At 56.3% G+C, this 27,171-nt stretch overlaps 1 protein-coding gene across 1 annotated transcript in view; it reads left to right on the top strand.

Moving 5' to 3' along the window:
- Window positions 1–27,171, top strand: part of LOC104302068 (rho GTPase-activating protein 24-like) — an 81,600-nt gene that overhangs the window by 11,758 nt on the left and 42,671 nt on the right. Inside the window, exon 3 of the mRNA XM_054172519.1 lies at window positions 11,145–11,317. Within this exon, the coding sequence (XP_054028494.1) occupies window positions 11,145–11,317 (173 nt within the window). The remainder of the gene's footprint in view (window positions 1–11,144; window positions 11,318–27,171) is intronic.

The raw sequence follows: 27,171 nt of genomic DNA on the forward strand, positions 1-27,171 counted from the left end.
CTCCCCAAGCTCCTGGGAGCCTCCTAAATGCAAGGAGCACATGGGCTCTGCAAAAAGGCTTTGTGGTTGCTGGAGAGTGGGAGGGAAGGAGAGGGAGGAACGTTTTCTGCCTGTCTGCACTTCAGTTCATCTCTTCCTCAGGGCAAAGCCAGCCCCAGCAAAGCCCCAGCAGCAAGAAGCAAGCACAGCAGTGATGCTCTCCTGCCACACACATGTTCAGAGCAGGAGGCACATTGATTCTAGGTGCCCCCTTGGAAGCCACAGCAGAAGCCCAGGAAGATTCAGCCCACCTCTGCCCACTCCTGGTCCCCCTGGTTAAATTTGTGCTTGCTGCCTGCAGCACCAAAGGAAAGAGCAAAGCCATCCACAGGTGGTGGAGGCCCTGGCTGCAGCTCAGCCAGCAGCAGCAGTTGTGTCAGCAGTGGATGTGCAGAGATGCTCTTTCTGTGCTCTCACTGCTCAAAGGGTGAAATGACTCAGGTTTATAGCCTGGGGGCTGAGCCTGGGGGCCTGCAAGTGCTTGGGCTTCCAGTTTGTCTCTTGGTTCAACATCTTTTAGGCTTTGGTCTGTCTTAGAGGTGCTGGAGAAGTGATGGATTTAGTTGCCTTGGTCTTGAGTTTCCTGGGGCTGCTGGTAGTCAGAGGTGTGCATTCTTTCCCCTTTCTGACCAATTTCCTCCCTTTGAAGTGGAGCTCAGGCTTCCATTGGAGGCAGGGGCTGTCCAGATACGTGACACAAGAGCATCTGCCTTGATCTGAAGGGGCATGAAAGGCTTTTATTGCTTTTGCTTAACCTCTGTGTCTCTTGGTATCATCCAAATCACACTAGGAAATGAGCTGGTAGTGGTTGCTTTGTGCATCCCCTCTGTGTTGCAGAAACCTTGATGCTTTGTGGGGAGGATTTCTCAAGCTGAGATTTCAGCTGCATTGTTTTCCATCTGGTTTGGTGGGGGGTGGGGGGTGGGATAAAAAAACCCCTTCCTCATCTGCATCTGATTTAGCAGAGGCTTGGAATGCCAGAGACTTATTTTTGCTGCTGCTGAAATCTCACTGTGAATACTCTGTGAGTGAAAGCATCAAACTGAAGCTTTTCCTCTGCTGGTGTAAAGTGGAAACAATTTCCAAGTCCTAGCTGCTTTTGTCTCTTTACAGGCTATGGTCCATACCTCTCCTGGCCTGCTCCTCAAGGGCATCCTGGCCTGCATCAGGAAGAGTGTGGCCAGCAGGAGCAGGGAAGTCCTTGTGCCCTGTGCTCAGCACTGCTTAGGCCACAGCTTGAGCCCTGTGTCCAGCTCTGGGCCCATCCATTTAAGAAGGACATTGAGAGGCCCAAGGTGAGGAGAAAGTTCTTCACAGAGAGAGTTGCTAGCCATGGGGATGTGCTGCCCAGGGAGGTGGTGGAGTCCCCATCCCTGGAGGTGTTCAAGAGGGGATTGGATGTGGCACTTGGTGCCATGGTTCAGTAGTCATGAGGTCTGAGTGATAGGTTGGACTTGATGATCTTTGTGGTCTTTTCCAACCTTATTGATTCTATGACACTTGAATGTGTCATAGAGAAGGGCAATGAGGCTGGGGAGAGGCTAAGAGCACAAACCCTACGAGGAGAGGCTGAGGGAGCTGGGGTTGCTTAGCCTGCAGAAGAGGAGGCTCAGGGGAGACCTTCTTGCCCTCTCCAACTCCCTGCAGGGAGGTTGTACCCAGCTGGGGGTTGGTCTCTTCTCCCAGGCAACCAGCACCAGAACAAGAGGACACAGTCTCAAGCTGTGTCAGGGGAAGTTTAGGCTGGAGGTGAGGAGAAAGTTCTTCCCAGCAAGAGGAATTGGCCACTGGGATGAGCTGCCCAGGGAGGTGGTGGAGTCCCCATCCCTGGAGGTGTTCAAGAGGGGCTTGGATGTGGCACTTGGAGCCATGGTTTAGCTGTCAGGAGGTGGTGGGTGACAGCTTGGACTTGATGAGCTCTGAGGTCTCTTCCAACCTTATTGATTCTATGATTCTATGCCCCTGGGCTAGAACAACCCTTGCTATCCACACAGGCTGGGGGAGGAGGTGTTAGAAAGCAGCCCTGAGGAAAGGGACTTGGGGGTGCTGGTGGGGGAGAAGCTGGAGAGGAGCAGGCAGGGTGAGACTGCAGCACTGAAGGCCAAGGGCAGCCTGGGCTGCAGCAAAAGATGTGTGGCCAGCAGATCCAGAGAGGTGATTGGAGCCATGGTTTAGTTGTCAGGAGGGGTTGGGTGACAGCTTGGACTTGCTGAGCTCTGAGGTCTTTTCCAACCTCATTAGTTCTATGATTCTGTGATTCAAGGGCTGCAGTGAGCCAAGGCTGAAGTCATCAGGTCAGCCATGGTTCAACTGTGCCTTGCTGTAGGGTAGAGTTGATCAGATGGTGCTGGGTGATAGGTTGGACCTGATGGTCTTGAAGGTCTTTTGCAACCTGGTTAATTCTGTATTCTGTTGAAGATGGGCTGTGTTGTTGGGGGAGGGAGGTGAGGCTTCCCAGTTGTTTCTACAACAGCATTGTGCAATACTGAGGCCCTGTGAGGTGATCACTTCCTTTCCATGATAGAACTTCCTCCTCACCTGCAGCCTAAACCTCCCCTGGTGCAGCTTGAGACTGTGTCCTCTTGTTCTGGGGCTGGGTGCCTGGGAGAAGAGAACAAACCCCAGCTGGCTACAGCCTCCCTTCAGGTAGCTGTAGAGAGCAAGAAGGTCTCCCCTGAGCCTCCTCTTTTCCAGGCTAAGCAACCCCAGCTCCCTCAGCCTCTCCTCATAGTTGGAGCCCTTGGTTGTGACTTGCCTGTGCTGCTGGAGCTGTGTTGGTGCTCACTGCCTGTGGGCAGTGTGTGCCTACCTGTGCACTGTCCATGTGCTCCTTTGGCTGCATACAGCAGTGTGTGACATAAACCCAGTGCTGTTAGAGGTGCCTGCAGGTCCTACACAGCCTCTGCAGTGGGTGGGAGATAGAAGTGGCACATCAGGACAGTTCTGAGGAGAACCTAATGGCTTGGAAGGTCCTGCAACCTAGGGTGGGGTAATCCTTGATATCAGTCCAGGCTGGGGGGGATGAGATTGAGAGCAGCCCTGCAGAGAAGGACTTGGGGGTGCTGATGGGGGAGAAACTGGACAGGAGCCAGTAATGGGCACCGGCAGCACAGGAGGCCAAGGGCAGCCTGGGCTGCATCCAAAGCAGTGTGGCCAGAGCTGGAGAGAGAGGATCCTGCCCCTCTGCTCTGCTTTGGGGAGACCTCACCTGGAGTGCTGTATGCAGCTATGGAGCTCTCAACGTGGGAGGCATGGACCTGATGGAATGAGTTCAGAGGAGGGACACAGAGATGCTCAAAGGGCTGGAGCACCTCACCTGCAAGGACAGGCTGAATGAAATGGGGCTTTTCAGTCTGGAGAAGTGAAGGCTCTGGGGAGACTTTGGAGTACCTGAAGGGGACCTACAGGCAGGCTGGAGAGGGAGTGTTTAAAAGGGCCTGAGGTGATAGGATGAGGGGCAACGATTTGAAACTGGAGCAGGGTAGATTTGGGTTGGGGTTGGAGATCAGGAGGAAGTTCTGCACAATGAGGGTGGTAAAATACAGGAGCAGGTTGCACACAGAGGGGTTTGAGACCCCCATCCCTGGAGACAGTCAAGCTCAGACTTGGCATGGCCCTGAGCAGCCTGATGTAGATGGAGGTGTCCTTGGTGACTGCAGGGGACTTGGACAAGCTGACCTCTGGTGGGTGCAACGCAATCTGTGAGGCTGTGAATGTCATTCCTGCTGGCAGGTGCTGTCATCCTCTGAGGCACTGGGAGGTGGGATGCTCCCAGGCATGCATTGCAGTGATGCCAGAGGCCTTCTGGGCCACCAGTTTCCATATGTGAGGTGGATCTCTCAGCAGATTACCACAGGCTGCTGTTGCCTGAACTTCAGTGATCTGCAGAGGAAACCATTAGAGTGCACTGAGCAGAGCAGAAGGAAGTAATTTGGCATGAAATGTTCCTGGTAAACATGTCAAGGCAGACTCCTCAGACATCTGTTGATCAAATGTGAGCTAGTCTAAGACTTAAAAGGTAATTATGGAGTGGGTAGAGGTGGGCTGAATCTTCCTGGGCTTCTGCTGTGGCTTCCAAGGGGGCACCCAGAATCAATGTGCCTCCTGCTCTGAACATCTGTGTGGCAGGAGAGCATCACTGCTGTGCTTGCCTCTTGCTGCTGGGGCTTTGCTGGGGCTGGCTTTGCCCTGAGGAAGAGATGAACTGAAGTGCAGGACAGGCAGAAAACGTTCCTCCCTCTCCTTCCCTCCCACTCTCCAGCAACCACAAAGCCTTTTTGCAGAGCCCATGTGCTCCTTGCATTTAGGAGGCTCCCAGGAGCTTGGGGAGGAGGCTTTTGCTGACACAGAGAAAGCAGGATGGGTTTTTCCTGCCTGGGAGTGTAATGTGTAAGATCTCAGTTCTCTTGGTCACTTCTGGGGAGAAGGGGGCTTCCAGGGCCTGAAGGGGGCTGCAGGAGAGCTGGGGAGGCACTTTTGGCAAGGGTTTATATTGCATGAGTGAGAAGGAATGGATCACCAAGCTGGGGGCAGGAGTTGATCTGCTGGAGGGCAGAGAGGCTCTGCAGAGGGACCTCAACAGGCTGGGCAGAGGCCAAGGGCAGGAGATTGAACACATCCAAGTGCCAGGGGCTGCACTTTGGCCACAGCAACCCCAGGCAGTGCTACAGGCTGGGGGCAGAGGGGCTGAGAGCAGCCAGGCAGAGAGGGACCTGGGGGTGCTGGTGGAGAGCAGCTGAACATGAGCCTGCAGTGTGCCCAGGTGGCCAAGCAGGCCAATGGTATCCTGGCCTGCAGCAGGAAGAGTGTGGCCAGCAGGAGCAGGGAGGTCATTGTGCCCCTGTGCACTGCACTGCTTAGGCCACAGCTTGAGTCCTGTGTCCAGTTGTAATGTGTAAAGGAGAGGGAATGGATTGAAGCTTGAGGAGGGGAGATTGAGACTGGAGACCCTGGGGAGGTCTGACAGGAGTGCTCCTCAGCCTCCTGCTCACTCAGGTCCAGAAGCATGTTGCCCTACAGTGCAGAGAAGCTGTGTCTGCCACACACATTGAGGCTGGAAGTGAGGAGGAGGCCACAAAGATGATCAGAGGGCTGCAGAACCTCCCCTGTGGGGCCAGGCTGGGAGAGCTGGGGCTGTTCAGCCTGGAGGAGAGAAGGCTGCAGGGAGACCTCGGAGAAGCCTCCCAGTCCCTGGAGGGGCTCCGGGGGAGCTGGGGAGGGACTTTGGACACTGATACGGAGTGCTAGGATGAGGGGCAATGACTTTGAGCTGGGAGAGGAGAGATTGAGAGTGGAGATGAGGAAGGAATTGTTGGCAGTGAGGCTGGGGAGGCTCTGGCACAGGTTGCCCAGGGAGGCTGTGGCTGCCTCCTGCCTGGAGGTGTTCCAGGCCAGGCTGGATGAGGCCTTGAGCACGCTGGGCCGGTGGGAGGTGTCTCTCCCATGCTTGCAACTGGATGATCTTTAAGGTCCTTTCCAACCCAAACCATTCTATGAGTCTCTGGGTTTTACAAGGAATGTGGAAGGCCTGAGCTGCTGTGAGTAGGAGAACATGGAAAATGTCTGGAGGATGCTGGAGCCCTGCCCCATTCTCAGTGCTCCACTGCCAGGGAGCTGCTGACATCCCCACTCTGCTGCCTTGTGCCATCAGCCTTTGAGAGCAGAGCAGGGCCAGAGATGATGTTTGTGCTTTGAGAGCTCCTCTGCTGAGATCATGCTTGAACACAGCCCTGCATCAGTTCTTGTGTGAGTGAGGCCAGCAAGTGCTGAAGTATTCACCACTCATCTGTGGGAATGAAGTTACTCCTGGGCTGTCCCTGGGATCACTTTCTCCGTGTGAAGTGCCTAGCTGTAAACAGGGCTTGAGGTTTCTCAGTGTCAGATGCTCAGAGGCTGTGTAACTCATTGCTGGAGGGGGACAGCTGGGAGCTGGAATGGAGGTTTTTCTGCTGTTCCAGATGCTGCTTTTGGCTTGCTCACTGCTGCACTTTGTGGGACTTGCCAACTGCTCTGCATTTCTTTGTCCAGCTTGCATCACTTGACCCTTCAGCTACCAGAGGCTCTTTCCAGGCTTGCCTGAGTGCTGCTGCAGGAGTTCCAGCTGAGTTTCTGCTGCCTGCAGTTTCTCTCTAGCATTGCTCCTTTCACACAGTAAGACAACTCCACTGGAAGCCAGGGCAGAAAGCTGGAAGGTTAAGGCCCTCTCCATTCTCACCATACCTTGCACTTTTCCCAGTCACCTTGGTAGCAGCAAACTTCCCTTGGAGCTGTGTGCTGCCATGGGAGGAAAGAGCTGGGAGCAGGCATGCACAGTAAGTGACATGCAGAGGATGACAGGGAGAGTTTTATCCCTCTAAGTTGCTCCTTAAGCGTTCAAATGCCCTTTCTTTTGGTGGTGTGGCATTTTACAGTCCCTGCTAAATCAGAGCTGGCCTGTCTGCACTTGAGGGAAGAGGGCCAGCCAGGTTGTGTGGCAGTGTGTGTGCCATTAGACAAGTCTTCTACAGAAGCACAGCATGGGAGGGGTTGGAAGGGACCTCTGGAGATCATCCAGTCCAACCCCCCCTGCCAAGGCAGGGGCACCTAGAACAACTCACACAGGAGCACAGCCAGGTGGGTTCTGAATGCCTCCAGAGATGGAGACCCCACCACTTCTCTGAGCAGCCTGCTCCAGAAGTTCCTCCTCATGTTCAGATGAACTTCTGATGTTCCAGCTTGTGCCTGTTACCCCTTGTCCTGTCTCTGGGCTCCACTGAACAAAGCCTGGCCCCATCTCCCTGACCCCCACCCTTGATCAGAATCCCCTCAGGCTGCTCTTCTCCAGGCCAAGCAGCCCAGGGGCTCTGAGCCTTTCCTCCCCAGAGATAGGATAGGATAGGGTAGGGTAGGGTAGGATAGGATAGACGAGGTTGGAAGAGACCTTCAAGATCATCGAGTCCAAGCTATCATCCAACACCACTCATCAACTAACCCATAGCACCAAGCACCCCATCAAGTCTCCTCCTGAACACCTCCAGTGATGGTGACTCCACCACCTCCCTGGGCAGCACATTCCAATGGGCAATCACTCTCTCTCCTCCTAACCTCCAGCTTAAACCTCCCCTGGCACAGCTTGAGACTGTGTCCTCTTGTTCTGCTGCTGGGGGCCTGGGAGAAGAGACCAACCCCCAGCTGGCTCCAACCTCCCTGCAGGGAGTTGGAGAGAGCAAGAAGGTCTCCCCTGAGCCTCCTCTTCTGCAGGCTAAGCAACCCCAGCTCCCTCAGCCTCTCCTCACAGGGCTGTGCCCCAGACCCCTCCCCAGCCCTGTGCTCCAGACCCCTCCCCAGCTTTGTTGCCCTTCTCTGGACTAAGGAGAAGAGCCCAACCCCCACCTCACTGCAACCTCCTTTCAGGGGGCTGTAGAGAGCAATGAGGTCTCCCTTCAGCCTCCTCCTCTCCAGACTAAACAAACCCTGCAATGCCCTGGGGAGCAGTGAAATAATCATCTCCCCTACACCTCATGTTAGTATTGCAGAAGGAGATGGAGGTCTGAGTTTCCTGGATAAATAAATGTAGAGCAATTAGCATCTTTCCTGGCAAGATAAAATCCAAATGCTTGTTTTGTGCACCCCAGTGGCATGGGACTGGGTGGAATGAAATCAAAACTAGCCTTTCACCCAGGCTTGAATTGCTTCTGACTTTGGTATTTGGATGCTTGTTTGTGGTTCAGTGTAACAGGGACCTGCTCTTCTTAACACTGCAGTGCTACACTTAATGACTGTATGGAAGCTCCTCATGTGCTCCTGCCTTGACACTGACCCAAGCAGCAGGGATAAGGACTTGGGGGTGCTGGGGGATAAGCTCAGCAGGAGCCAGCACTGAGCACTTGCAGCCCAGAGAGCCAAGCAGAGCCTGGGCTGCAGCAAGAGAAGTGTGGCCAGCAGGGCCAGGGAGGGGATTCTGCCCCTCTGCTCCACTCTGCTGAGCCCACAGCTGCAGCTCTGGGGCCAGCTCTGCAGCCTCTGTGCCAGGAAGGCTCTGGAGGGGCTGGAAGGTGTCCAGAGCAGGGCCAGGAGGAGGAGCAGAGGGCTGGAGCTGCTCTGAGCACAGCCTGAGAGAGTTGGGGTTGTGCAGGCTGCAGAGGAGAAGGCTCCCAGGAGACCTTCTGGTGGCCTTGCAGGAGCTGCAGGGGGCTGCAAGAGAGCTGGGGAGGGACTTTGGAGGGGGTGAGGGAGGGCTAGGAGTGGGGGGGCTGGAGCAGAAGTAGAAGTGGGGGGCTGGAGATTGGCTGTGAGGAAGAAGTTGTTGGCCAGGAGGGTGGTGAGAGCCTGGCCCAGGCTGCCCAGGGAGGTGGTGGAAGCCTCCTGGCTGGAGGTGTTTGCAGCCAGGCTGGAGGTGGCTGTGAGCAACCTGCTGTGGTGTGAGGTGTCCCTGCCCAGGGCAGGGGGCTGGGGCTGGCTGAGCCTGGAGCTCTCTTCCAGCCCTGACCATCCTGTGATAAAGGCATCAGCTGAAGCTGGGAGCTGTGCTTTTCTGTGGTTATGCAGCATGGGGCAGGGGGCAGCCTATGGGTAAGGGTTTTGTTCCTTACTTTTAGTAACCTCCCTGCTGTTAAGGATGGGAGCTGCTGGGGGCTGCTTCTTGGCATCTGGCCTGGCCAAAAGCCAGCAGCATCCAAGCCATTCCTGCTTGTTACTCAAACCCTGCCCTTATGAGCTGGGTGCATTTCCTTCTGGAGAGAATGATCTCACCCAGCACAGGCAGGTCTGTCCTCACTCCTCACACCTCACCACACACCTGGAATGAGCTCAGTTCAGTCTAGCCTGCTGTGTGTGGATGGAGCTGGGTCTGGGAGATGACCTGGTTGTTGTTAGTTGTCAACAGTCTTGTTTAACCTGGTCCTCTTAAAGAGCTAATGTGAGCCAGCAGGATGAGTGAGGGGATTCTACCCTTCTGCTCTGCTCTGCTGAGACCCTCTCTGCAGCACTGCCTCCACTTCTGGTGGCCCCAGCATGATAAGGACCTGGAGCTGGTGGAAGGGGTCCAATGGAGGCCACCAAGATGGTCAGAGGCTGCAGAACATCCCCTGTGGGGCCAGGCTGGGAGAGCTGGGGCTGTTCAGCCTGGAGATGAGAAGGCTGCAGGGAGACCTCAGAGCAGCTTCCAGTACCTGGAGGGCTCCAGGGCAGCTGGGAAGGACTTTGGACAATGATATGGAGTGCTGGGGTGAGGGACAATGGCTTTGAGCTGGGAGAGGAGAGATTGAGAGTGGGAATGAGGAAGAAATTCTTTCCAGTAAGGGAGACTCTGGCACAGGTGGCACAGGTTGCACAGGGAGGCTGTGGCTGCCCCCTTCCTAGAGGTAGAATAGAAATAGAATAGAAATAGAATAGGAATAGAATAGAATAGAATAGAATAGAATAGAATAGAATAGAATAGAATAGAATTAACCAGGTTGGAAAAGACCTTTGAGATCATCCAGTCCAACCTCTCACCCAGCACCACCTGATCAACTCAACCATGGCACCAAGGGCCTCATCCAGGCTCTTCCTACACACCTCCAGGGATGGGGACTCCACCACCTCCCTGGGCAGCACATTCCAGTGGCCAATCTCTCTCTCTATAAAGAGCTTCTTCCTAACATCCAGACTGAACTTCCCCTGGCACAGCTTTGAGACTGTGTCTTCTTGTTCTGGGGCTGGGTGCCTGGGAGAAGAGACCAACCTCTGCCTGGCTACAACCTCCCTGGAGGTGTTGAAGGCCAGGCTGGATGAGGCCTTGAGCAAGCTGGGGCTGGTGGGAGGTGTCCCTGCCCATGACAGAGAGCCTGGAACTAGCTGCTCTTGAAGGTCCCTTCCAACCCAAAGCATCCTGTGATGCTGTGGCAGAGGGCTTCTCTGAGGGTTATGCACCATGAGAGCAGACAGAGTGCTCCAGATGGGGTCAGAGCAGAGTGGCAGGTGTTGAGAAACACGAAGCCCATGAAGCCAGCTTTCCCAGGCCCTGGCAGCTGGGGAAGTTCCTGAGTGGGCAAGAAAGGCTGCCAGTGGTGGTTTAGAAAGCAAAGGCATCCTTTGTTCCTCAGGCTCTTCTGGCCAGTGAGGTTCCAGGGTGGGTTTTGCCCTCTGCTGTGGCTGCAGGCAGGTTTTGCTCTGTTGAGCTAAGCACTGCTTGGCACAGGGAGCTCTCAGCTGGATTTGGGGTTCAGCTGCAAGTATCAGAACTTGAAACTCAAAGCATTGAGTTTGTTGAGCTCTAGCTGGAGCAGGGGATCAAGATGAGCCTTTTGCCCATGAAGCCTGAGCAAGTGACTCTGTGATTGCTGTACAAAACCCTAGCATCAGAGAGGGGTTTGGCTTGGAAGGCACTTAAAGACCATCCAGTTCCAACCCCCCCACCGTGGGCAGGGACATCTCCCACCAGCCCAGATTGCTCAAGGCCTCATCCAGCCTGGTGTTGGACACCTCCAGAGAGAGAGCATCCACAGCCTTCCTGGGCACCCTGTCCAGTGCCTCTGCACCCTCACTCTCAAGAGTTTCTTTCTAGTATCCATCAGGACTCTGTCAGGTAGATTCCTGCGCTCAGGAGGATTCATGACTGACCAGAGGTGCTTAACATGTAGATTTTTAACAAGTCCAAAACAGTCATAGACTCATAGCCTCAGTCAGGTTGGAAAAGACCTCAGAGATCCTCCAGTCCAAGCTGGCACCCAACACCATCTGATCAACTAAACCATGGCTCCAAGTGCCACATTCAAGCCCTTTTTGAACACCTCCAGGGCTGGGGACTCCACCACCTCCCTGGGCAGCACATTCCCATGGCCAACAACTCTCTCTGGGAAGAACTTTCTCCTCACCTCCAGCCTCAACCTCCCCTGGCACAGCTTGAGACTGTGTCCTCTTGTTCTGGTGCTGGGGGGCCTGGGAGAAGAGCCCAAGCCCCAGCTGGCTGCAACCTCCCCGCAGGGAGTTGGAGAGAGCAAGAAGGGAGGAGCAGCCTGTGTCTGGAGAGGTTCTGCAGTCCGTTCCTGCCTGCAGTCCAGCAGTGCTCACAGACACAGAAGCAGCAGGGTGGTGCCTGGATAGGAGTGTGACTGTTTCACCTCTCCTTGTGTTTCTCCCAGCAGGGGAGCTGCCCAGTGGCAGGATGGAGGAGCAGAGCGGGCCTGCAGAGGGTGCCCTGAAGTGCGGCTGGCTGCGCAAGCAAGGAGGCTTCGTCAAGACCTGGCACAGCCGCTGGTTCGTGCTCAAGGGAGACCTGCTGTACTACTTCAAGGATGAGGAGGAGACCAAGCCCTTGGTGAGGGGCAGGAGGAGACTGGCTGTGGGAGGGGAGGGAGGGGGAGGGGAGGGGATGGGATGGATGGGATGGGATGGGATGGGATGGAATGGAATAGGAGTGGAATGGAATGGAATGGAATAGGAGTGGAATGGAATGGAATAGGAGTGGAATGGAATGGAATGGGAGTGGAATGGAATGGGAGTGGAATGGAATGGAATAGGAGTGGAATGGGAGTGGAATGGAATGGGAGTGGAATGGAATGGGAGTGGAATGGAATGGAATGGAATGGAATAGGAGTGGAATGGAATGGAATAGGAGTGGAATGGAATGGAATGGAATGGAATAGGAGTGGAATGGAATGGGAGTGGAATAGGAGTGGAATGGAATAGAATGGAATGGAATAGGAGTGGAATGGAATGGAATAGGAGTGGAATGGAATGGAATGGAATGGAATAGGAGTGGAATGGAATGGAATAGGAGTGGAATGGAATGGAATGGAATGGAATAGGAGTGGAATGGAATGGAATAGGAGTGGAGTGGAATGGAATAGGAGTGGAATGGAATAGAATGGAATGGAATAGGAGTGGAATGGAATGGAATAGGAGTGGAATGGAATGGAATGGAATAGGAGTGGAATGGAATGGAATAGGAGTGGAATGGAATGGGAGTGGAATGGAATGGAATGGAATGGAATAGGAGTGGAATGGAATGGAATAGGAGTGGAATGGAATGGAATAGGAGTGGAATGGAATGGAATGGAATGGAATAGGAGTGGAATGGAATAGGAGTGGAGTGGAATGGAACAGGAGTGGAATGGAATAGGAGTGGAATGGAATGGAATGGAACAGGAGTGGAATGGAATAGGAGTGGAATGGAATGGAATAGGAGTGGAATGGAATGGAATAGGAGTGGAATGGAATGGAATGGAATGGAATGGAATGGAATGGAATAGGAGTGGAATGGAATGGAATAGGAGTGGAATGGAATAGAATGGAATGGGAGTGGAATGGAATAGGAGTGGAATGGAATAGAATGGAATGTAATGGAATGTAATAGAATGGAATATAATAGGAGTGGAATGGAATGGAATGGAATGGAATGGAATGGAATGGAATAGAACTAACCAGGTTGAAAGTGACCTTTGAGATCATCAAGTCCAACCTATCACCCAGCACCATCTGTTCAACTCAACCATGGCACCAAGCACCCCATCCAGGCTCTTCCTAAACACCTCCAGGGATGGGGACTCCACCACCTCCCTGGGCAGCCCATCCCAGTGGCCAAAAACTCTTTCTATGAAGAGCTTCTTCCTAGCATCCAGGGTTCTGGAGCACAAGGCTGGGGAGGGGTCTGGGGCACAGCCCTGTGAGGAGAGGCTGAGGGAGCTGGGGTTGCTTAGCCTGCAGAAGAGGAGGCTCAGGGGAGACATTCTTGCTGTCTACAACTCCCTGCAGGGAGGTTGTAGCCAGGAGGGGGTTGGTCTCTTCTCCCAGGCAATCAACACTAGAACAAGAGGACACAGTCTCAAGCTGTGCCAGGGGAAGTTTAGGCTGGAGGTGAGGAGAAAGTTCTTCCCAGCAAGAGGAATTGGCTATTGGAATGTGCTGCCCAGGGAGGTGGTGGAGTCCCCCTGGCTGGAGGTGTTCCAGAGACCTGTGGCCAGGGCACTTGGGGTCCAGGGTTTGATGGCCATGGTGGGGTTGGGTTGCTGGTTGGCCTTAATGCCCTTGGAGGTGTTCTCCAACCCAAACAATTCCATGTTCAAGGTCAGGGAAGGATATCTTAACCAGCAATGAGGAGGCCATCAGCTGTTTCTTGAGGTGACTGCAACCTGCCCATGGCAAACCTGCTTCAGCAGAGGGTTGGAACAGTTGATCCTCAGAGGTCCCTTCCAAGCCCCAGCACTCTGTGTCTGTGAGTCCTGCTGGACTGCAGGCAGGAATGAACTTCAGTCCCTCTCCAGACACAGACTGCTTCTCCCTGTTTAAGATACCCTGACAAGGCTGTGGCTTGCAGGGAACATGAAAGGAGCTTCTGCTTCTCCAGGCTAGCATGGACCTCCCAAGGCAAGCAGACCTCATCCTTTCCTTTGCTTTCTTGAAGCCCATGGCCTGGAGTGGTGACAGCAAAGCCATGAACACATTCACAGCCCTGAGTGGTGCTGGTGTTGGGTTGAAGGTTGGGCTGAATGATCTCAGAGGTCTCCTCCAAGTGGAGCAATTCTGCGCTTCTAAGAGGAGTGTTAGCTTTCAGAAGCAGGGGGAGGTTCTGCTCCAAGCTAAGTGCCCCTTAAGGTTTGTAAGTCACTGCTGGCTGCAGGCTCCAGCAGCTTTCTCACACAGAGACTTCCTCTTAGTGCCCTGATTTACATCCCAGCCCTTAGAGCTGCAGTGCACCTTGTCACTGGATACCCTGGGAATTCTGTGCAGGGGAGATCAGTCTGATTAAGGCTCAGTTTATCTGAAACCAGAGTGTTCCCAGTGCCACCATTGTGCTGCCTGGGGAAAGCTTGCTCAGCTTCCCAGGGCTGCACTTCCCTCCTCAGCCTGAGAGCCCAGGGTCAGCCGCTGAGGGGCTCAGCCTGGCAGCGATCAGGTTCCAGCTGTAATCTTCTTTTATGCTTCTTTCAGGGCCAGGCCCATGAACTTGAGTTCTGAGTAACTGTTCTTTGGTTTGCTCCTTTGGAAAACCTTGGGAGGCCTTGGGCTTGGCTCAGTGAGGAGAAGGAGAGGCTTTGGCCTCCAGCGTGAGCTGCCAGGTTCAGGACAGCAGCGGTGCTGAGCCCTGGGCAGGGTTGTGGGTGCTGTGCCAAAGCCAGGCAGGTGCTGCTCAGAGCTTTGGCCCAGCTTATGCTGTTGGAAAGTCAGTTTCTTCATAGAATCATTGAAAGGAAAGGGGTTGGAAGGGACCTCTGGAGATTATAGAATCATGGAAACATAGAACTGTCAGGGTTGGAAGGGAGCTCCAGGCTCAGCCAGCCCCAGCCCCCTGCCATGGGCAGGGACACCTCACACCACAGCAGGTTGCTCACAGCCACCTCCAGCCTGGCCTTCAGAAGCTGCAGGGATGAAGCTGTGTGAATGATCCTGGCCTCTTCTGCTTGCTTCCTACCCTCCAGATATTTGTCAACATTGATGAGCTTCCAGTGCAGTGCAGGGAGCACTCAGTGCCTCTCTCAGGCAGCTTTGCACCTGGCAGTCATGTCATTGCCTGTGCCTGTGCTGCTGTCATCTAGAAACTGCCATCCTGCTCTTGTCCCAGTTTGGGTTTGTTTGCAGAGCTCATTCCAGAGGGCTCTCAGCTTTTCCTCCTCCCTGAGCTTCAGTGAGTTTGCCAAAGAGCTCTTGGGTGCAGGCTTTGTCCTTCTTGCACTGATGCTGTTCTCTGTCCTCACACCCAGGGCTGGCCCCAGCTTCCCCTGGGTTTTCCCCTGCCTCTGAGTGCACTGGCTGGTGGGATGGCTGCCCCCACCTCCTCTCCCAGCACTCAAAGCATTCATGAGGGGCCAGCTGTGTGCTTGTTGCTCTCTGTCATGCTTCAGTGTCTCCACCCCATTTACCACCTTGCACAAGAGCAGATTAAATGGTTACCTTCCTGCTCCTCATGCCCCCAGCAGCTCCATTGGTTGCCTGAGCAGCTCTTTAGTTTAAATGCTTGTGTCTTCCACAGTCAGTCTCTGGGAAGCACTTTGACACCCACCTGCCCCACGGCAGCAGCAGCAGCAGCACAACCCCCAGGGGTTGCTGTGCAAGGCTGAGAAAGTCTCTGCCTCCTTTGAGGCCTCACAGAACCACTCCAGAGAGCCAGGTTCAAAATGCAGAGTCACAGATTGCATCAGATTGGAGGGGAGGAATCCTCCAAGGGCATCTTGTCCAACCCCCCCTGCAGTCAGCAGGGACACCTCCAAAGGCAGCAGGCTGCACAGGGACACATCAGATCTGCTCTTGAATGTCTCTGGGGATGGGGCCTCAACCACCTCCCTGGGCACCCTGCTTGTCTCTCACCACCTCCATTGTGCAGAACTTCCTCCTGATCTCCAGACTAACTCTGCCCTGCTCTGGTTTCAAACCTCTGCTCCTTGTCCTATCCCCACAGGCTCTTCTGAACAGTCCCTCCCCTGCCTGCCTGTATGTCCCCTGCAGCTATTTAGAAGAGAGGAGAATGGAATGGAATGGAATGGAATGGAATAAGAATAGAATAGAATAAAAGTAGAATAAGAATAGAATAGAGTAGAATAGAGTAGAATAGAGTAGAATAGAATAGAATAGAATAGAATAGAATAGAATAGAATAGAATTAACCAGGTTGGAAAATACCTTTGAGCTCATCCAGCCCAACCTCTCCCCCAGCACCATCTGATCAACTCAACCATGGCACCAAGGGCCTCATCCAGGCTCTTCCTAAACACCTCCAGGGATGGGGACTCCACCACCTCCCTGGGCAGCTCATCCCAGTGGCCAATTCCTCTTTCAATGAGCTTGAGACTGTGTCCTCTTGTTCTGCTGCTGGGTGTCTGGGAGAAGAGCCCAACCCCCAGCTGGCTCCAACCTCCCTGCAGGGAGTTGAAGAGAGCAAGAAGGTCTCCCCTGAGCCTCCTCTTCTGCAGGCTAAGCAACCCCAGCTCCCTCAGCCTCTCCTCACAGGGCTGTGCCCCAGACCCCTCCCCAGCTTTGCTGAACTGTGTAGGGTCTCCCTGGAGGCTTCTCTTCTCCAGGCTTCCCTGAGCTGAGGCAGTTTTATGTGTCAGAAGTGTGAACCTTTCATCTGTGCCTGGCCTCCTTGTACTCCTCTGGGAGGTTTTGCTGTGCTAACCCCACTCCAAACGTGATGACAGCAGAGAAAAGAGGACCCCACCTGAGCCCTACCTGCTTCAGTGGCAGGCATCCAGCCCCAGGCCCTCTTCCAAAGCCATGTGGGAGCAAGAGAGACACGTTTCCAGACCACTCCATCCAAAGTGGGAAGTTAGTCTGAGTAAATATTTGTGTAACAGGGGGGAAAAAAAAAAGAGAAGGCAAAGCTGCCTGGTGGCAGGGCCTGAACATTCCAGCAGCAGTGACCCATGTGGTGCCTGCAGAGCTGAAGCTCTCAAGTGTGCTGCCATGTGCTGTGTAAACTCCCTGTAGCATCAGAGGCAGCCAGCAGCTGCTGCTGGCCTGGAAATGAGAGGAGGATCTCATAAGCTGTAAAGCAGCCAAGAGCTTCATTTCAGCCCTTGGTGGCCAATGCATCTGCTTAGCCCAAATGCTCAGAGGGCTGCCCCCACCTCTGGTGCTGTGGGGCCAGGGAGGCAGCTTGTGTGTAACAGCTCTGAAGTGAAGCCTGAGCATGCCTCACTGTGTTTCATGGGTGAGCAAGGCTCCCAGCTGCAAGAGGACATGAGGGTGGTGCAGCACTGGATCACATTGCCCAGGGAGGTGGTTGAGGCCTCATCCCTGCACATACTCAAGCCAGGCTGGACAAGGCTCTGAGCAACCTGATCCAGTGGAGGCTGGCCCTGATGTCTGCCTTTGGAGGTCCCTTCCAACCCATACCTCTGTAGGATTGTAAGACACTACATGGTGCCAAAGTGGTGGAGCTGCAGCTGTGGGTCTTGCATTTCTTTTCATGCTTGCATCACCTCTGCTTCCCTTCTTTCCTCTCCATTTCTGGCAGTGCCTGGGGCAGGAGGGAGAGGGGAGCTACTCTCTGCTTTTTGCTTTGCTGCCCACCAGATGCAAGCTGTGATTTAGGTGGCTGACAGTGAATGCACATTTCACAGGTGATGCTGACCTGCTAGCAGCTTGATGAAGTTCAGAGAGTCATAGAATCAAGAAGGTTGGAAAAGACCTCAGAGCTCATCCAGTCCAACCTATCCCCCAACACTATCTAATCAACTAAACCATGGCTCCAAGGGCCACAGCCAAGCCCCTCTTGAACACCTCCAGGGATGGGGACTCCACCACCTCCCTGGGCAGCACAGTCCAATGGCCAATTCCTCTTGCTGGGAAGAACTTTCTCCTCCCCTCCAGCCTCAACCTCCCCTGGCACAGCTTGAGACTGTGTCCTCTTGTTCTGGTGCTGGGGGGCTGGGAGAAGAGCCCAACCCCCAGCTGGCTCCAACCTCCCTGCAGGGAGTTGGAGAGAGCAAGAAGGTCTCCCCTGAGCCTCCTCTTCTGCAGGCTAAGCAACCCCAGCTCCCTCAGCCTCTCCTCACAGGGCTGTGCCCCAGACCCCTCCCCAGCCTCATTGCCCTTCTCTGGACACATTCAAGTGTCTGAATATCCTTCCTAACCTCAGGAGCCCAGAGCTGGACACAGGACTCAAGCTGTGGCCTCAGCAGTGCTGAGCACAGGGCACAAGGACTTCCCTGCTCCTGCTGGCCACACTCTTCCTGACCCAGGCCAGGCTGCCCTTGGCCTTCTTGGGCCCCTGGGCACACTGCTGGCTCATGTTCAGCTGCTCTCCATCAGTACCCCCATGTCCCTCTCTGCCTGGCTGCTCTCAGCCCCTCTGTCCCCATTTTAAATCCCTTTGCACAGAATGAGTTGAGGAGAGTGGCCATCACAAGGTTGTGTTGGCTGCCTCAGGAGAGAAGTCAAGGCCTGAATGGTACCAGAATCATCTTCCAGTGCTGGAGGGCCACTTCTTTGTCCAGCAGACCCACAGCACAGAGGGTGAGCTCACAAAAGCCTTCCCTGGGACTGCTTGGGCTTGCAGAATAAAACCCATTAAAAGCCTGTGCAGCTCCCCACAAAGAGCTCCTGCTCTGAGGGGGCAATTGCAGCATCTCCACCAAACAGCAAAATGCTTTTGACTCTTGGACTGTGCCCACAGGCAGCTGAAGAGTACTGAAGGCTTTCACAGGCACAGCCACCTCTTTGGGAGGCCTGGTGGCGTGAGCTGAGCCCTAGTCCAAGGCTGTGGGTGAGAGGGAGCAGACAGGAGGCTGTGATTTAAGTGATGAGCATGCTTTAGGAAGCCAACAGCTGTGCATTTGCCAGAGCACTGCCAGCACCTCACAGGAATCTCCCTGGGTGATGGCTCAGCAGCAGAGACCTCCACACCCCAGCCACAGGCTGCAGCTCTGGTGTAGGATAGTTTGCCTGCCCCTTTCCCCTCCCAGTTTCCCTGAGGTCTCCTGCATCAAGCTGAGCTTTTGCTTTCTTCCCATAAGCAAAGGGAAAGGGTTTGGAGGGCTGAGTGTTTCAGCCCTGAACCAGAGCAGGGCACTTCAGGGATGGGGAGCAATGAGAGCCTGCATGCTGAGGTGTGCCAGCAGACTGGGAGGTGACTCTGCCCCTCTGCTCTGGGGACACTTGAAGGGTGGCCAAGGGCTCAGGGACAGTCAGCATGGGTTTAGGAAGGGCAGGTCCTGCCTCTCCAACCTGATCTCCTTCCATGCCCAGGGAACTGCCTGGTGGCTGTGGGGCAGGCTGTGGATGGAGTCTGCCTGGACTGCAGCAGGGCCTTTGCCTCCATCCCCCCCAGCAAGCTCCTGGCCAAGCTGTCAGCCCCTGGCTGGGACAGCAGCTCTGAGCTGGGTGAGGAACTGGCTGGAGGCTGAGCCCAGAGAGTGGTGGTGAATGGTGCCACAGCCAGCTGGCAGCCAGGCACCAGTGGTGTGCCCCAGGGAGCAGGGCTGGGCCCCAGCCTGATCAATATCTTCATTGATGATCTGGAGGAGGGGATGGAGTCCATCAGCAGGGAATGTGCGGCTGACAGCAAGCTGGGGGCAGGAGCTGAGCTGTGAGAGGGCAGCAGAGCTCTGCAGAGGGACCTGGCCAGGCTGGGCAGAGGGGCAGAGGCCAAGGGCAGGAGATTGAACACAGCCAAGTGCCAGGGGCTGCACTTTGGCCACAGCAACCCCAGGCAGTGCCACAGGCTGGGGGCAGAGGGGCTGAGAGCAGCCAGGCAGAGAGGGACCTGGGGGTGCTGGGGGAGAGCAGCTGAACATGAGCCAGCAGTGTGCCCAGGGGGCCAAGAGGGCCAAGGGCATCCTGGCCTGGGTCAGGCAGAGTGTGGCCAGCAGGAGCAGGGAAGTCCTTGTGCCCTGTGCTCAGCACTGCTGAGGCCACAGCTTGAGTCTTGTGTCCAGTTCTGGGCTCCTCAGGTTAAGAAGGACATTGAGAGACTTGAAGGTGTCCAGAGAAGGGCAACAAGGCTGGGGAGGGGTCTGGGGCACAGGGCTGGGGAGGGGTCTGGGGCACAGGGCTGGGGAGGGGGCTGGGGCACAGCCCTGTGAGGAGAGGCTGAGGGAGCTGGGGTTGCTTAGCCTGCAGAGGAGGAGGCTCAGGGGAGACCTTCTTGCTCTCTGCAACTCCCTGCAGGGAGGTTGTAGCCAGCTGGGGGTTGGTCTCTTCTCTCAGGCAACCAGCAGCAGAACAAGAGGACACAGTCCCAAGCTGTGCCAGGGGAAGTTTAGATCGGAGGTGAGGAGAAAGTTCTTCCCAGAGAGAGTTGTTAGGCACTGGGATGAGCTGCCCAGGGAGGTGGTGGAGTCCCCATCCCTGGAGGTGTTCAAGAGGGGCTTGGATGTGGCACTTGGAGCCATGGTTTAGCTGTCAGGAGGTGCTGGGTGCCAGCTTGGCCTTGCTGAGCTCTGAGGTCTTTTCCACCCTTGTTGATTCTATGATTCTGTGAAGGCTCCAGGAGGACCTTACCACAGCACTATTGGAAGGGGACTCACAGGCAGGCTGGGGAGGGACTTCTCAGCAGGGCCTGTGGGGAAGAGGCAAAGGATTGAATGTGAAGCAGGGGAGGTACTGGTTGGACACTGGGAGGAAGCTCTTTACCTTGAGGGTGGTGAAAGTCCTGGAGCAGCTTGCCCAGAGAGAGCCATTCAAGGTGAAACTTGGTGGGTCCCCTGAGCAACCTGAGCTCATTGGAGATGTCCCTGCTGACTGCAGGGGGGGTTGGACAAGATGCCCTTGGAGGGTTCCTGCCAGCCCAGTGCCCTCTCTGATTCTCTGGTCCTGTATCTCACAGAGCAATCAGTGTGTTTGTGTCCTTATGCTGTGAGGAGCACAGAGGCCACACCTCAAGCTGCCCTTTGGGTCTTTGGTGAGGGCTGGATTTCCCCCCCCCCCCACCCTCTCTGTTTTACCAGAGCTTTAGTATCCTAAAAATGCATTTTCAGAAGCACAAAAGCTCCCTAAGGATGCCAAAGGAGAAAACAACCCACAGGGCCAAGAGACCAGCTTGTGATAAGCAGAGAACCAGTTAGAGCCTAGTGACAGCAAGGTGTTCTTGCAGGGTTTCTTCTCTTCCTTCTTTGCTTTTTTCCCCCTCACTTGAAGAGCAATAAATAATAAAGAGGTTGAATATTTGTTGGGGGGGAAAAGGTATCAAGGATGTGCTTCAGCTTGGGAGGTGGGCCTAAGCTAAGCCAACCTCATGAAGTTCAACAGGGCCAAGAGCAAGGTCCTGCCTCTGGCTTGGGGCAATCCCAAGCACATATCCAGGCTGGGTGAGGAGGAGATTGAGAGCAGCCTGGGGGTGTCAGGTGGTGACAAAGTGCCCAGGAGCCAGGACTGGTCCCTGGCAGCCCAGAGCCAGCTGAGTGCTGAGCTGCAGCCAGAGCAGGGAGAGCAGCACAGGGAGGGGATTCTGCCCCTCTGCTCTGCTCTGCTCAGCCCCCACCTGCAGCACTGCCTCCAGCTCTGGGGCCCCCAGCACAAGAAGGACCTGGAGCTGGTGGAGAGGCTCCAGAGGAGGCCATGAAGATGACCAGAGGGCTGGAGACCATCCCCTGTGGGGCCAGGCTGGGAGAGTTGGGGCTGTGCAGCCTGGAGAAGAGAAGGCTGCAGGGAGACCTCAGAGCAGCCTTCCAGTACCTGAAGGGCTCCAGGAGAGCTGGGGAGGGACTCTGGCCAAGGGCTGGGAGTGCCAGGCTGAGGAACAATGGCTCTGAGCTGGGAGAGGAGAGATTGGGAGTGGAGATGAGGTATGTATTGTTGAGAGTGAGGCTGGGGAGACTCTGGCACAGGCTGCCCAGGGAGGCTGTGGCTGCCTCCTGCCTGGAGGTGTTCAAGGCCAGGCTGGACAAGACCTTCAGCAGCCTGGTCTAGTGGAAGGCATCCCTGTTAGGGGGGGTTGGAACTAGGTGATCTTGAAGGTCTCTTCCAACCCAACCCAGCACAAGAAGGACCTGGAGCTGCTGGAGAGGGTCTAAAAGAGGCCATGAAGATGACCAGAGGGCTGGAGAAGCTCCTCTGTGGGGCCAGGCTGGGAGAGCTGGGGCTGTTCAGCCTGGGGAGGTGAAGGCTGCAGGGAGACCGCAGAGCAGCCTTCCAGTACCTGAAGGGGCTCCTGGAGAGCTGGGAAAGGCCTTCCAGTAGCTGAAGCAGGGAGAGCAGCAGCACAGGGAGGGGATTCTGCCACAGGCAGAGCTCAGGTCAGATGTAGAGTAGCACTGGGAGGGCAAAGGAGATGTAGCAACCTGAAGCTGCCTGTGCTGTGAGCTCCCCTCAGGCATGCCAGATCAGGTTCATGAGCATCACAGCTGCTCCATTTCCTTTAAAGGAAGGTGTGCTAAATTCCAGAGAGGACCCAAACTCCTCTGTCCCCATGTGTCCTGCCAGGAGTGAGGCTTGGCCAGAGATGGGGACTTCTGCAGGGCTGTTGTTTGGGATGAGACCTCACAGATCAATCTGGCAGCTGCCCAGTGGTAGCTCTCAGTCACAGCCTGGGCTGGGAAACCTCCATGTGCTGCACTCAACTCACTTCAGGTCAACAGGAGAGGCTTTTCCTTGGGCTGCCTGGGTTTGATTGTTATTGCAGGTGTGGTGCTTCATTTTCTTTCTCTGTTTATGTCATGTCATTTGTATAACTAACACTGTCTTGGAGAGGGGGGGGAGGGATGGAGAGGGGGAGAAAAAGAAGTAGGAGTCACAGCTGAGAAGCAAAACACACAGAGCCTCTGTGTCAAACCTTTTGGAGGTACTGAAGGGGTTTTGTGGCCTTTCAATTTTCTGGCCAAGTGCCCTGCTTTTGAGTAGCTTAACCTGAGCTGGGGTGGAGGGGCCAGAGAGACATAAATCTGCAGTGGGTTAGGAATGTGTCAAAGGAGGAGAAATGCCCAGAAGGTGGTTCTGCCCTCCAGCTCCTACCAAGGTGGGAAGGAAAGTGACACTGGGTGAGGAATTAGCTGGTGTCAGCCAGCTGCAGGCAAGGATTCAGGTGTCTTGTGCAGAGAAGATGCTGAGGAGGGAGCTTGGAATCTTGCTCCCCTTGAAGTGGTCTCCAGGTTCTACCTGTTGAAATAGTTGAGTTGCTGGAAGGGGTCCAGAGAAGGGCAAGGCAGCTGGGGAGGGGTCTGGGGCACAGCCCTGTGAGGAGAGGCTGAGGGAGCTGGGGTTGCTTAGCCTGCAGAAGAGGAGGCTCAGGGGAGACCTTCTTGCTCTCTGCAACTCCCTGCAGGGAGGTTGTAGCCAGCTGGGGGTTGGTCTCTTCTCCCAGGCCCCCAGCAGCAGAACAAGAGGACAAAGTCTCAAGCTGTGCCAGGGGAGGTTTAGGCTGGAGGTGAGGAAGAAATTCTTCACAGAGAGAGAGATTGGCCACTGGGATGAGCTGCCCAGGGAGGTGGTGGAGTCCCCATCCCTGGAGGTGCTTAAGAAGAGCCTGGATGAGACTTTCTCTTCACCTCCAGCCTAAACTTCCCCTGGTGCACCTTGAGGCTCTGTCCTCTTGTTCAGGAGCCCATCCACTTCTGCTCGTCCTTGAGCCTTGTCTTGAAACAGAGATCTTGTGGAAATCTTTTGTGTCTGGGCTGTGTCACTTTGCTGCTGGCCCCAGGAGCTCTTCCTGCTGCTCAGGCTGACTGCTTGGCCATGCTGTAGTGCAAACTCCAGGTGTAAAGCAGGGCCCCCGTGCTCTCTTGCTCTGTTTGACACCACCTGGATGTGTTTGTTTAGGCTCTGGTGGGATGCTAATCCCCACCTCTGCTCCAAGGAGCCATTTCACAGCCAGGCACTGCTTAGAGGTTAATGTGTTTGGTTGGTTGTTTTGTTGTTTTGCTCACTACTGAATTTTTGGTAGGTTTTGAAGGTAACTGGGAGGGGAGCAGGGAAGGGGAAAAGGACCTCTGGGTCCTGGTGGATGGAAAGTTGACCATGAGCCAGCAATGTGCTCTGGTGGCTAAGGCGGCCAAGGGCAGCCTGGGCTGCAGCAGAAGGGCTGTGGGGAGGAGGTCAGAGAGGTTCTGCTGCCCCTCTGCTCTGCCCTGCTGAGGCCACAGCTGCAATCTTGGCTCCAGCTCTGGGCCCCTCAGCTCCAGCAGGAGCTCAGGGAGCTGCTGCAGAGAGCCCAGCCCAGAGGCACAGAGCTGCTGCAGCCAGGGGAACATCTTCCTCCCCAGCAGAGCCTGAGGGAGCTGAGGGCTCTGCAGCTTGCAGAGGAGGAGCCTGAGGGGGAGCTCAGTGCTGGGGAGGAAGCTGTGCAGGGGCAGTGCCCAGGGGCTGGAGCCAGGCTCTGCTGGGGGCTGCCCAGTGCCAGCCCCAGGGGCAGTGGTGGAAGCTGAGCCAGAGGCAGTGCCATGGGCACAGGAGGAGAATTCTTTCCCTGGGAGGGTGCCAGAGGCCTGGAGCAGGCTGCCCAGGGGGGTTGTGGAGTCTCCCTGTCTGGAGATATTCCAACCCCACCTGGATGTGTCCCTGTGTGCCCTGCTGTAGGTGACCCTGCTCTGGCAGGGGGCTTGGACTGGGTGAGCTCTGGAGGTGGCCTTCAGCCCCTAACACTCTGTGATTGTGTGTGAGCTTTACACAGTGCTGTGCTGCACTTAGCCCTGCTCAGCACAGAATCCTGCTCCTGGGCTGTTGCAGCAGTGTGAAACTGAGGAGTGGTCTCTGCTTAGAGGGAGGAGCAACCAAGAGCTTGACTGGGAAGCCTTCAGAAGGACTCTTTGCCCCAGGTGAAGGGGAGGAGGTGATGGCAGCAGGCCTGCTCTGTGCAATCTGCCATCATCTCTTGCTCTGCTCAGGAAGGAGCCCTGCTGCATCAGACTAATCATGATACCAGCTCAGCAGGCAGGGGCCTGAGCACAGCAGCACTGCAGGGGCTTTCCACCCAGCACTGGAAGGGGTTTCCGCCCAGCGGCACTGGGAGAGGGTTTCCACCCGGCGGCACTGGAAGGGGGTTTCCACCCAGCACTGGAAGGGGTTTCCGCCCGGCGGCACTGGAAGGGGTTTCCACCCAGCACTGGAAGGGGTTTCCGCCCGGCACTGGAAGGGGTTTCCGCCCGGCACTGGAAGGGGGTTTCCGCCCGGCACTGGAAGGGGGTTTCCGCCCGGCACTGGAAGGGGGTTTCCGCCCGGCACTGGAAGGGGTTTCCGCCCGGCACTGGAAGGGGGTTTCCGCCCGGCACTGGCAGGGGGTTTCCGCCCGGCACTGGAAGGGGTTTCCGCCCGGCACTGGAAGGGGTTTCCGCCCGGCACTGGAAGGGGTTTCCGCCCGGCACTGGAAGGGGTTTCCGCCCGGCACTGGAAGGGGTTTCCGCCCGGCACTGGAAGGGGTTTCCGCCCGGCACTGCAGGGGGTTTCCACCCAGCGGCACTGCAAGGGGGTTTCCGCCCAGCGACACTGGAAGGGGGTTTCCGCCCAGCACTGGAAGGGGGTTTCCGCTCAGCACTGCAAGGGGGTTTCCACCTGGCACTGGAGGGGGGTTTCCGCCCGGCACTGGAAGGGGGTTTCCGCCTGGCATTGGAAGGGGGTTTCCGCCTGGCACTGGAGGGGGGTTTCCACCCAGCGGCACTGCAAGGGGGTTTCCACCCAGCGGCACTGCAAGGGGGTTTCCACCCAGCGGCACTGCAGGGGGGTTTGCACCCAGAGGCTTTTCCATCCCACACTGGAAGGGGTTTCCGCCCGGCACTGGAAGGGGTTTCCGCCCGGCACTGGAAGGGGTTTCCGCCCGGCACTGCAGGGGGTTTCCGCCCGGCACTGCAGGGGGTTTCCGCCCGGCACTGGAAGGGGTTTCCGCCCGGCACTGCAGGGGGTTTCCGCCCGGCACTGCAAGGGGGTTTCCGCCCGGCACTGGAAGGGGTTTCCGCCCGGCACTGGAAGGGGTTTCCGCCCGGCACTGGAAGGGGTTTCCGCCCGGCACTGGAAGGGGTTTCCGCCCGGCACTGCAGGGGGTTTCCGCCCGGCACTGGAAGGTGTTTCCGCCCGGCACTGCAGGGGGTTTCCGCCCAGCACTGCAGGGGGTTTCCGCCCGGCACTGCAAGGGGGTTTCCGCCCAGCACTGGAAGGGGTTTCCGCCCGGCACTGGAAGGGGTTTCCGCCCGGCACTGCAGGGGGTTTCCGCCCGGCACTGCAAGGGGGTTTCCGCCCGGCACTGCAGGGGGTTTCCGCCCAGCGACACTGGAAGGGGTTTCCGCCCGGCACTGCAGGGGGTTTCCGCCCGGCACTGCAGGGGGTTTCCGCCCGGCACTGGAAGGGGTTTCCGCCCGGCACTGCAGGGGGTTTCCGCCCGGCACTGGAAGGGGGTTTCCGCCCGGCACTGCAGGGGGTTTCCGCCCGGCACTGGAAGGGGATTTCCGCCCGGCACTGGAAGGGGGTTTCCGCCCGGCACTGGAAGGGGATTTCCGCCCGGCACTGGAAGGGGATTTCCGCCCGGCACTGGAAGGGGTTTCCGCCCGGCACTGGAAGGGGATTTCCGCCCGGCACTGGAAGGGGATTTCCGCCCGGCACTGGAAGGGGATTTCCGCCCGGCACTGGAAGGGGGTTTCCGCCCGGCACTGGAAGGGGGTTTCCGCCCGGCACTGGAAGGGGTTTCCGCCCGGCACTGGAAGGGGTTTCCGCCTGGCACTGCAAGGGGTTTCCGCCCGGCACTGGAAGGGGTTTCCACCCAGCGGCACTGGGAGGGGGTTTCCACCCGGCACTGGCAGGGGGTTTCCACCCAGCGGCACTGCAGGGGGGTTTCCACCAGCGGCACTGCAGGGGGGTTTCCACCCAGCGGCACTGCAGGGGGGTTTCCACCCAGCGGCACTGCAGGGGGGTTTCCACCAGCGGCACTGCAGGGGGTTTCCGCTCGGCACTGCAAGGGGGTTTCCACCCAGCGGCACTGCAGGGGGGTTTCCACCCAGCGGCACTGCAGGGGGGTTTCCACCCAGCGGCTTTTCCATCCCACACTGGGTTATGGAGCCTGGAAGGTTGCTGTAAACCTTCCCAAGCCATTAGGGCTGATAAGCACTTCCCTGATAATCCTTTTTGTCTCCAGCTTGACCCTTGCAGGCTGCTCCATCTAGTGGGGTGGGCTTTGGGATGATCGCTCCCTCTTCAGAGGGGATTTCAGCGCTGTAGGAGGTCTGTGTCCCTTCCAAGGGGCTGTCAGGATGACTTCTTGTCTCCCTGCCTTTTACTTACTTAGATGGAGTACGAGTGGGGCGGCTCCTGAGGTAGCAAACTGAATGGCTCACAGGAGAGCCTCCTTTGTCTCGAAATGAAAACAATTGAGATCTTGCAGCCTATTAGTGCTGAAGAGCAGCCTCCTCTAAGCCCATTAGCTGTGGGATGAAAGCTGCATGTGCATGTCCAGCATGACTTGTTGCTAGGGGCAGAGGCTCTGAGCTCTCCACCGAGCCTGTGGCTTGGCTGGCAGATAAAACCGGAATGACCTCAAACTGCAGGCTCGAAATCCTCTTTGCTCCTCTGCTGGCAGCCTGAAAATGCTTCTGTGGGTGCCCCATGCTCTCTGGAGCTGCTTTCATTCCCTTTCCAGCTCAGCCAGTGACCAGGGAAGGAAGCCTCACTGCCTGTTGGGGTCAAGTCTGGGAGGGCAGCACTCCCTGCAGGCGCTGCTCTGATTCCACTGAGCCTGTGCAAACACTGTGCTTCCATGGGTCAGGGTTGTTGAGCTGCAGAGGTGGCCCAGGGGAACCTCATGAGGCTCAACAAGAGCAAG

Source organism: Dryobates pubescens, chromosome 24 (genome assembly GCF_014839835.1).
Source record: "Dryobates pubescens isolate bDryPub1 chromosome 24, bDryPub1.pri, whole genome shotgun sequence".
NCBI lineage: Eukaryota > Metazoa > Chordata > Aves > Piciformes > Picidae > Dryobates > Dryobates pubescens.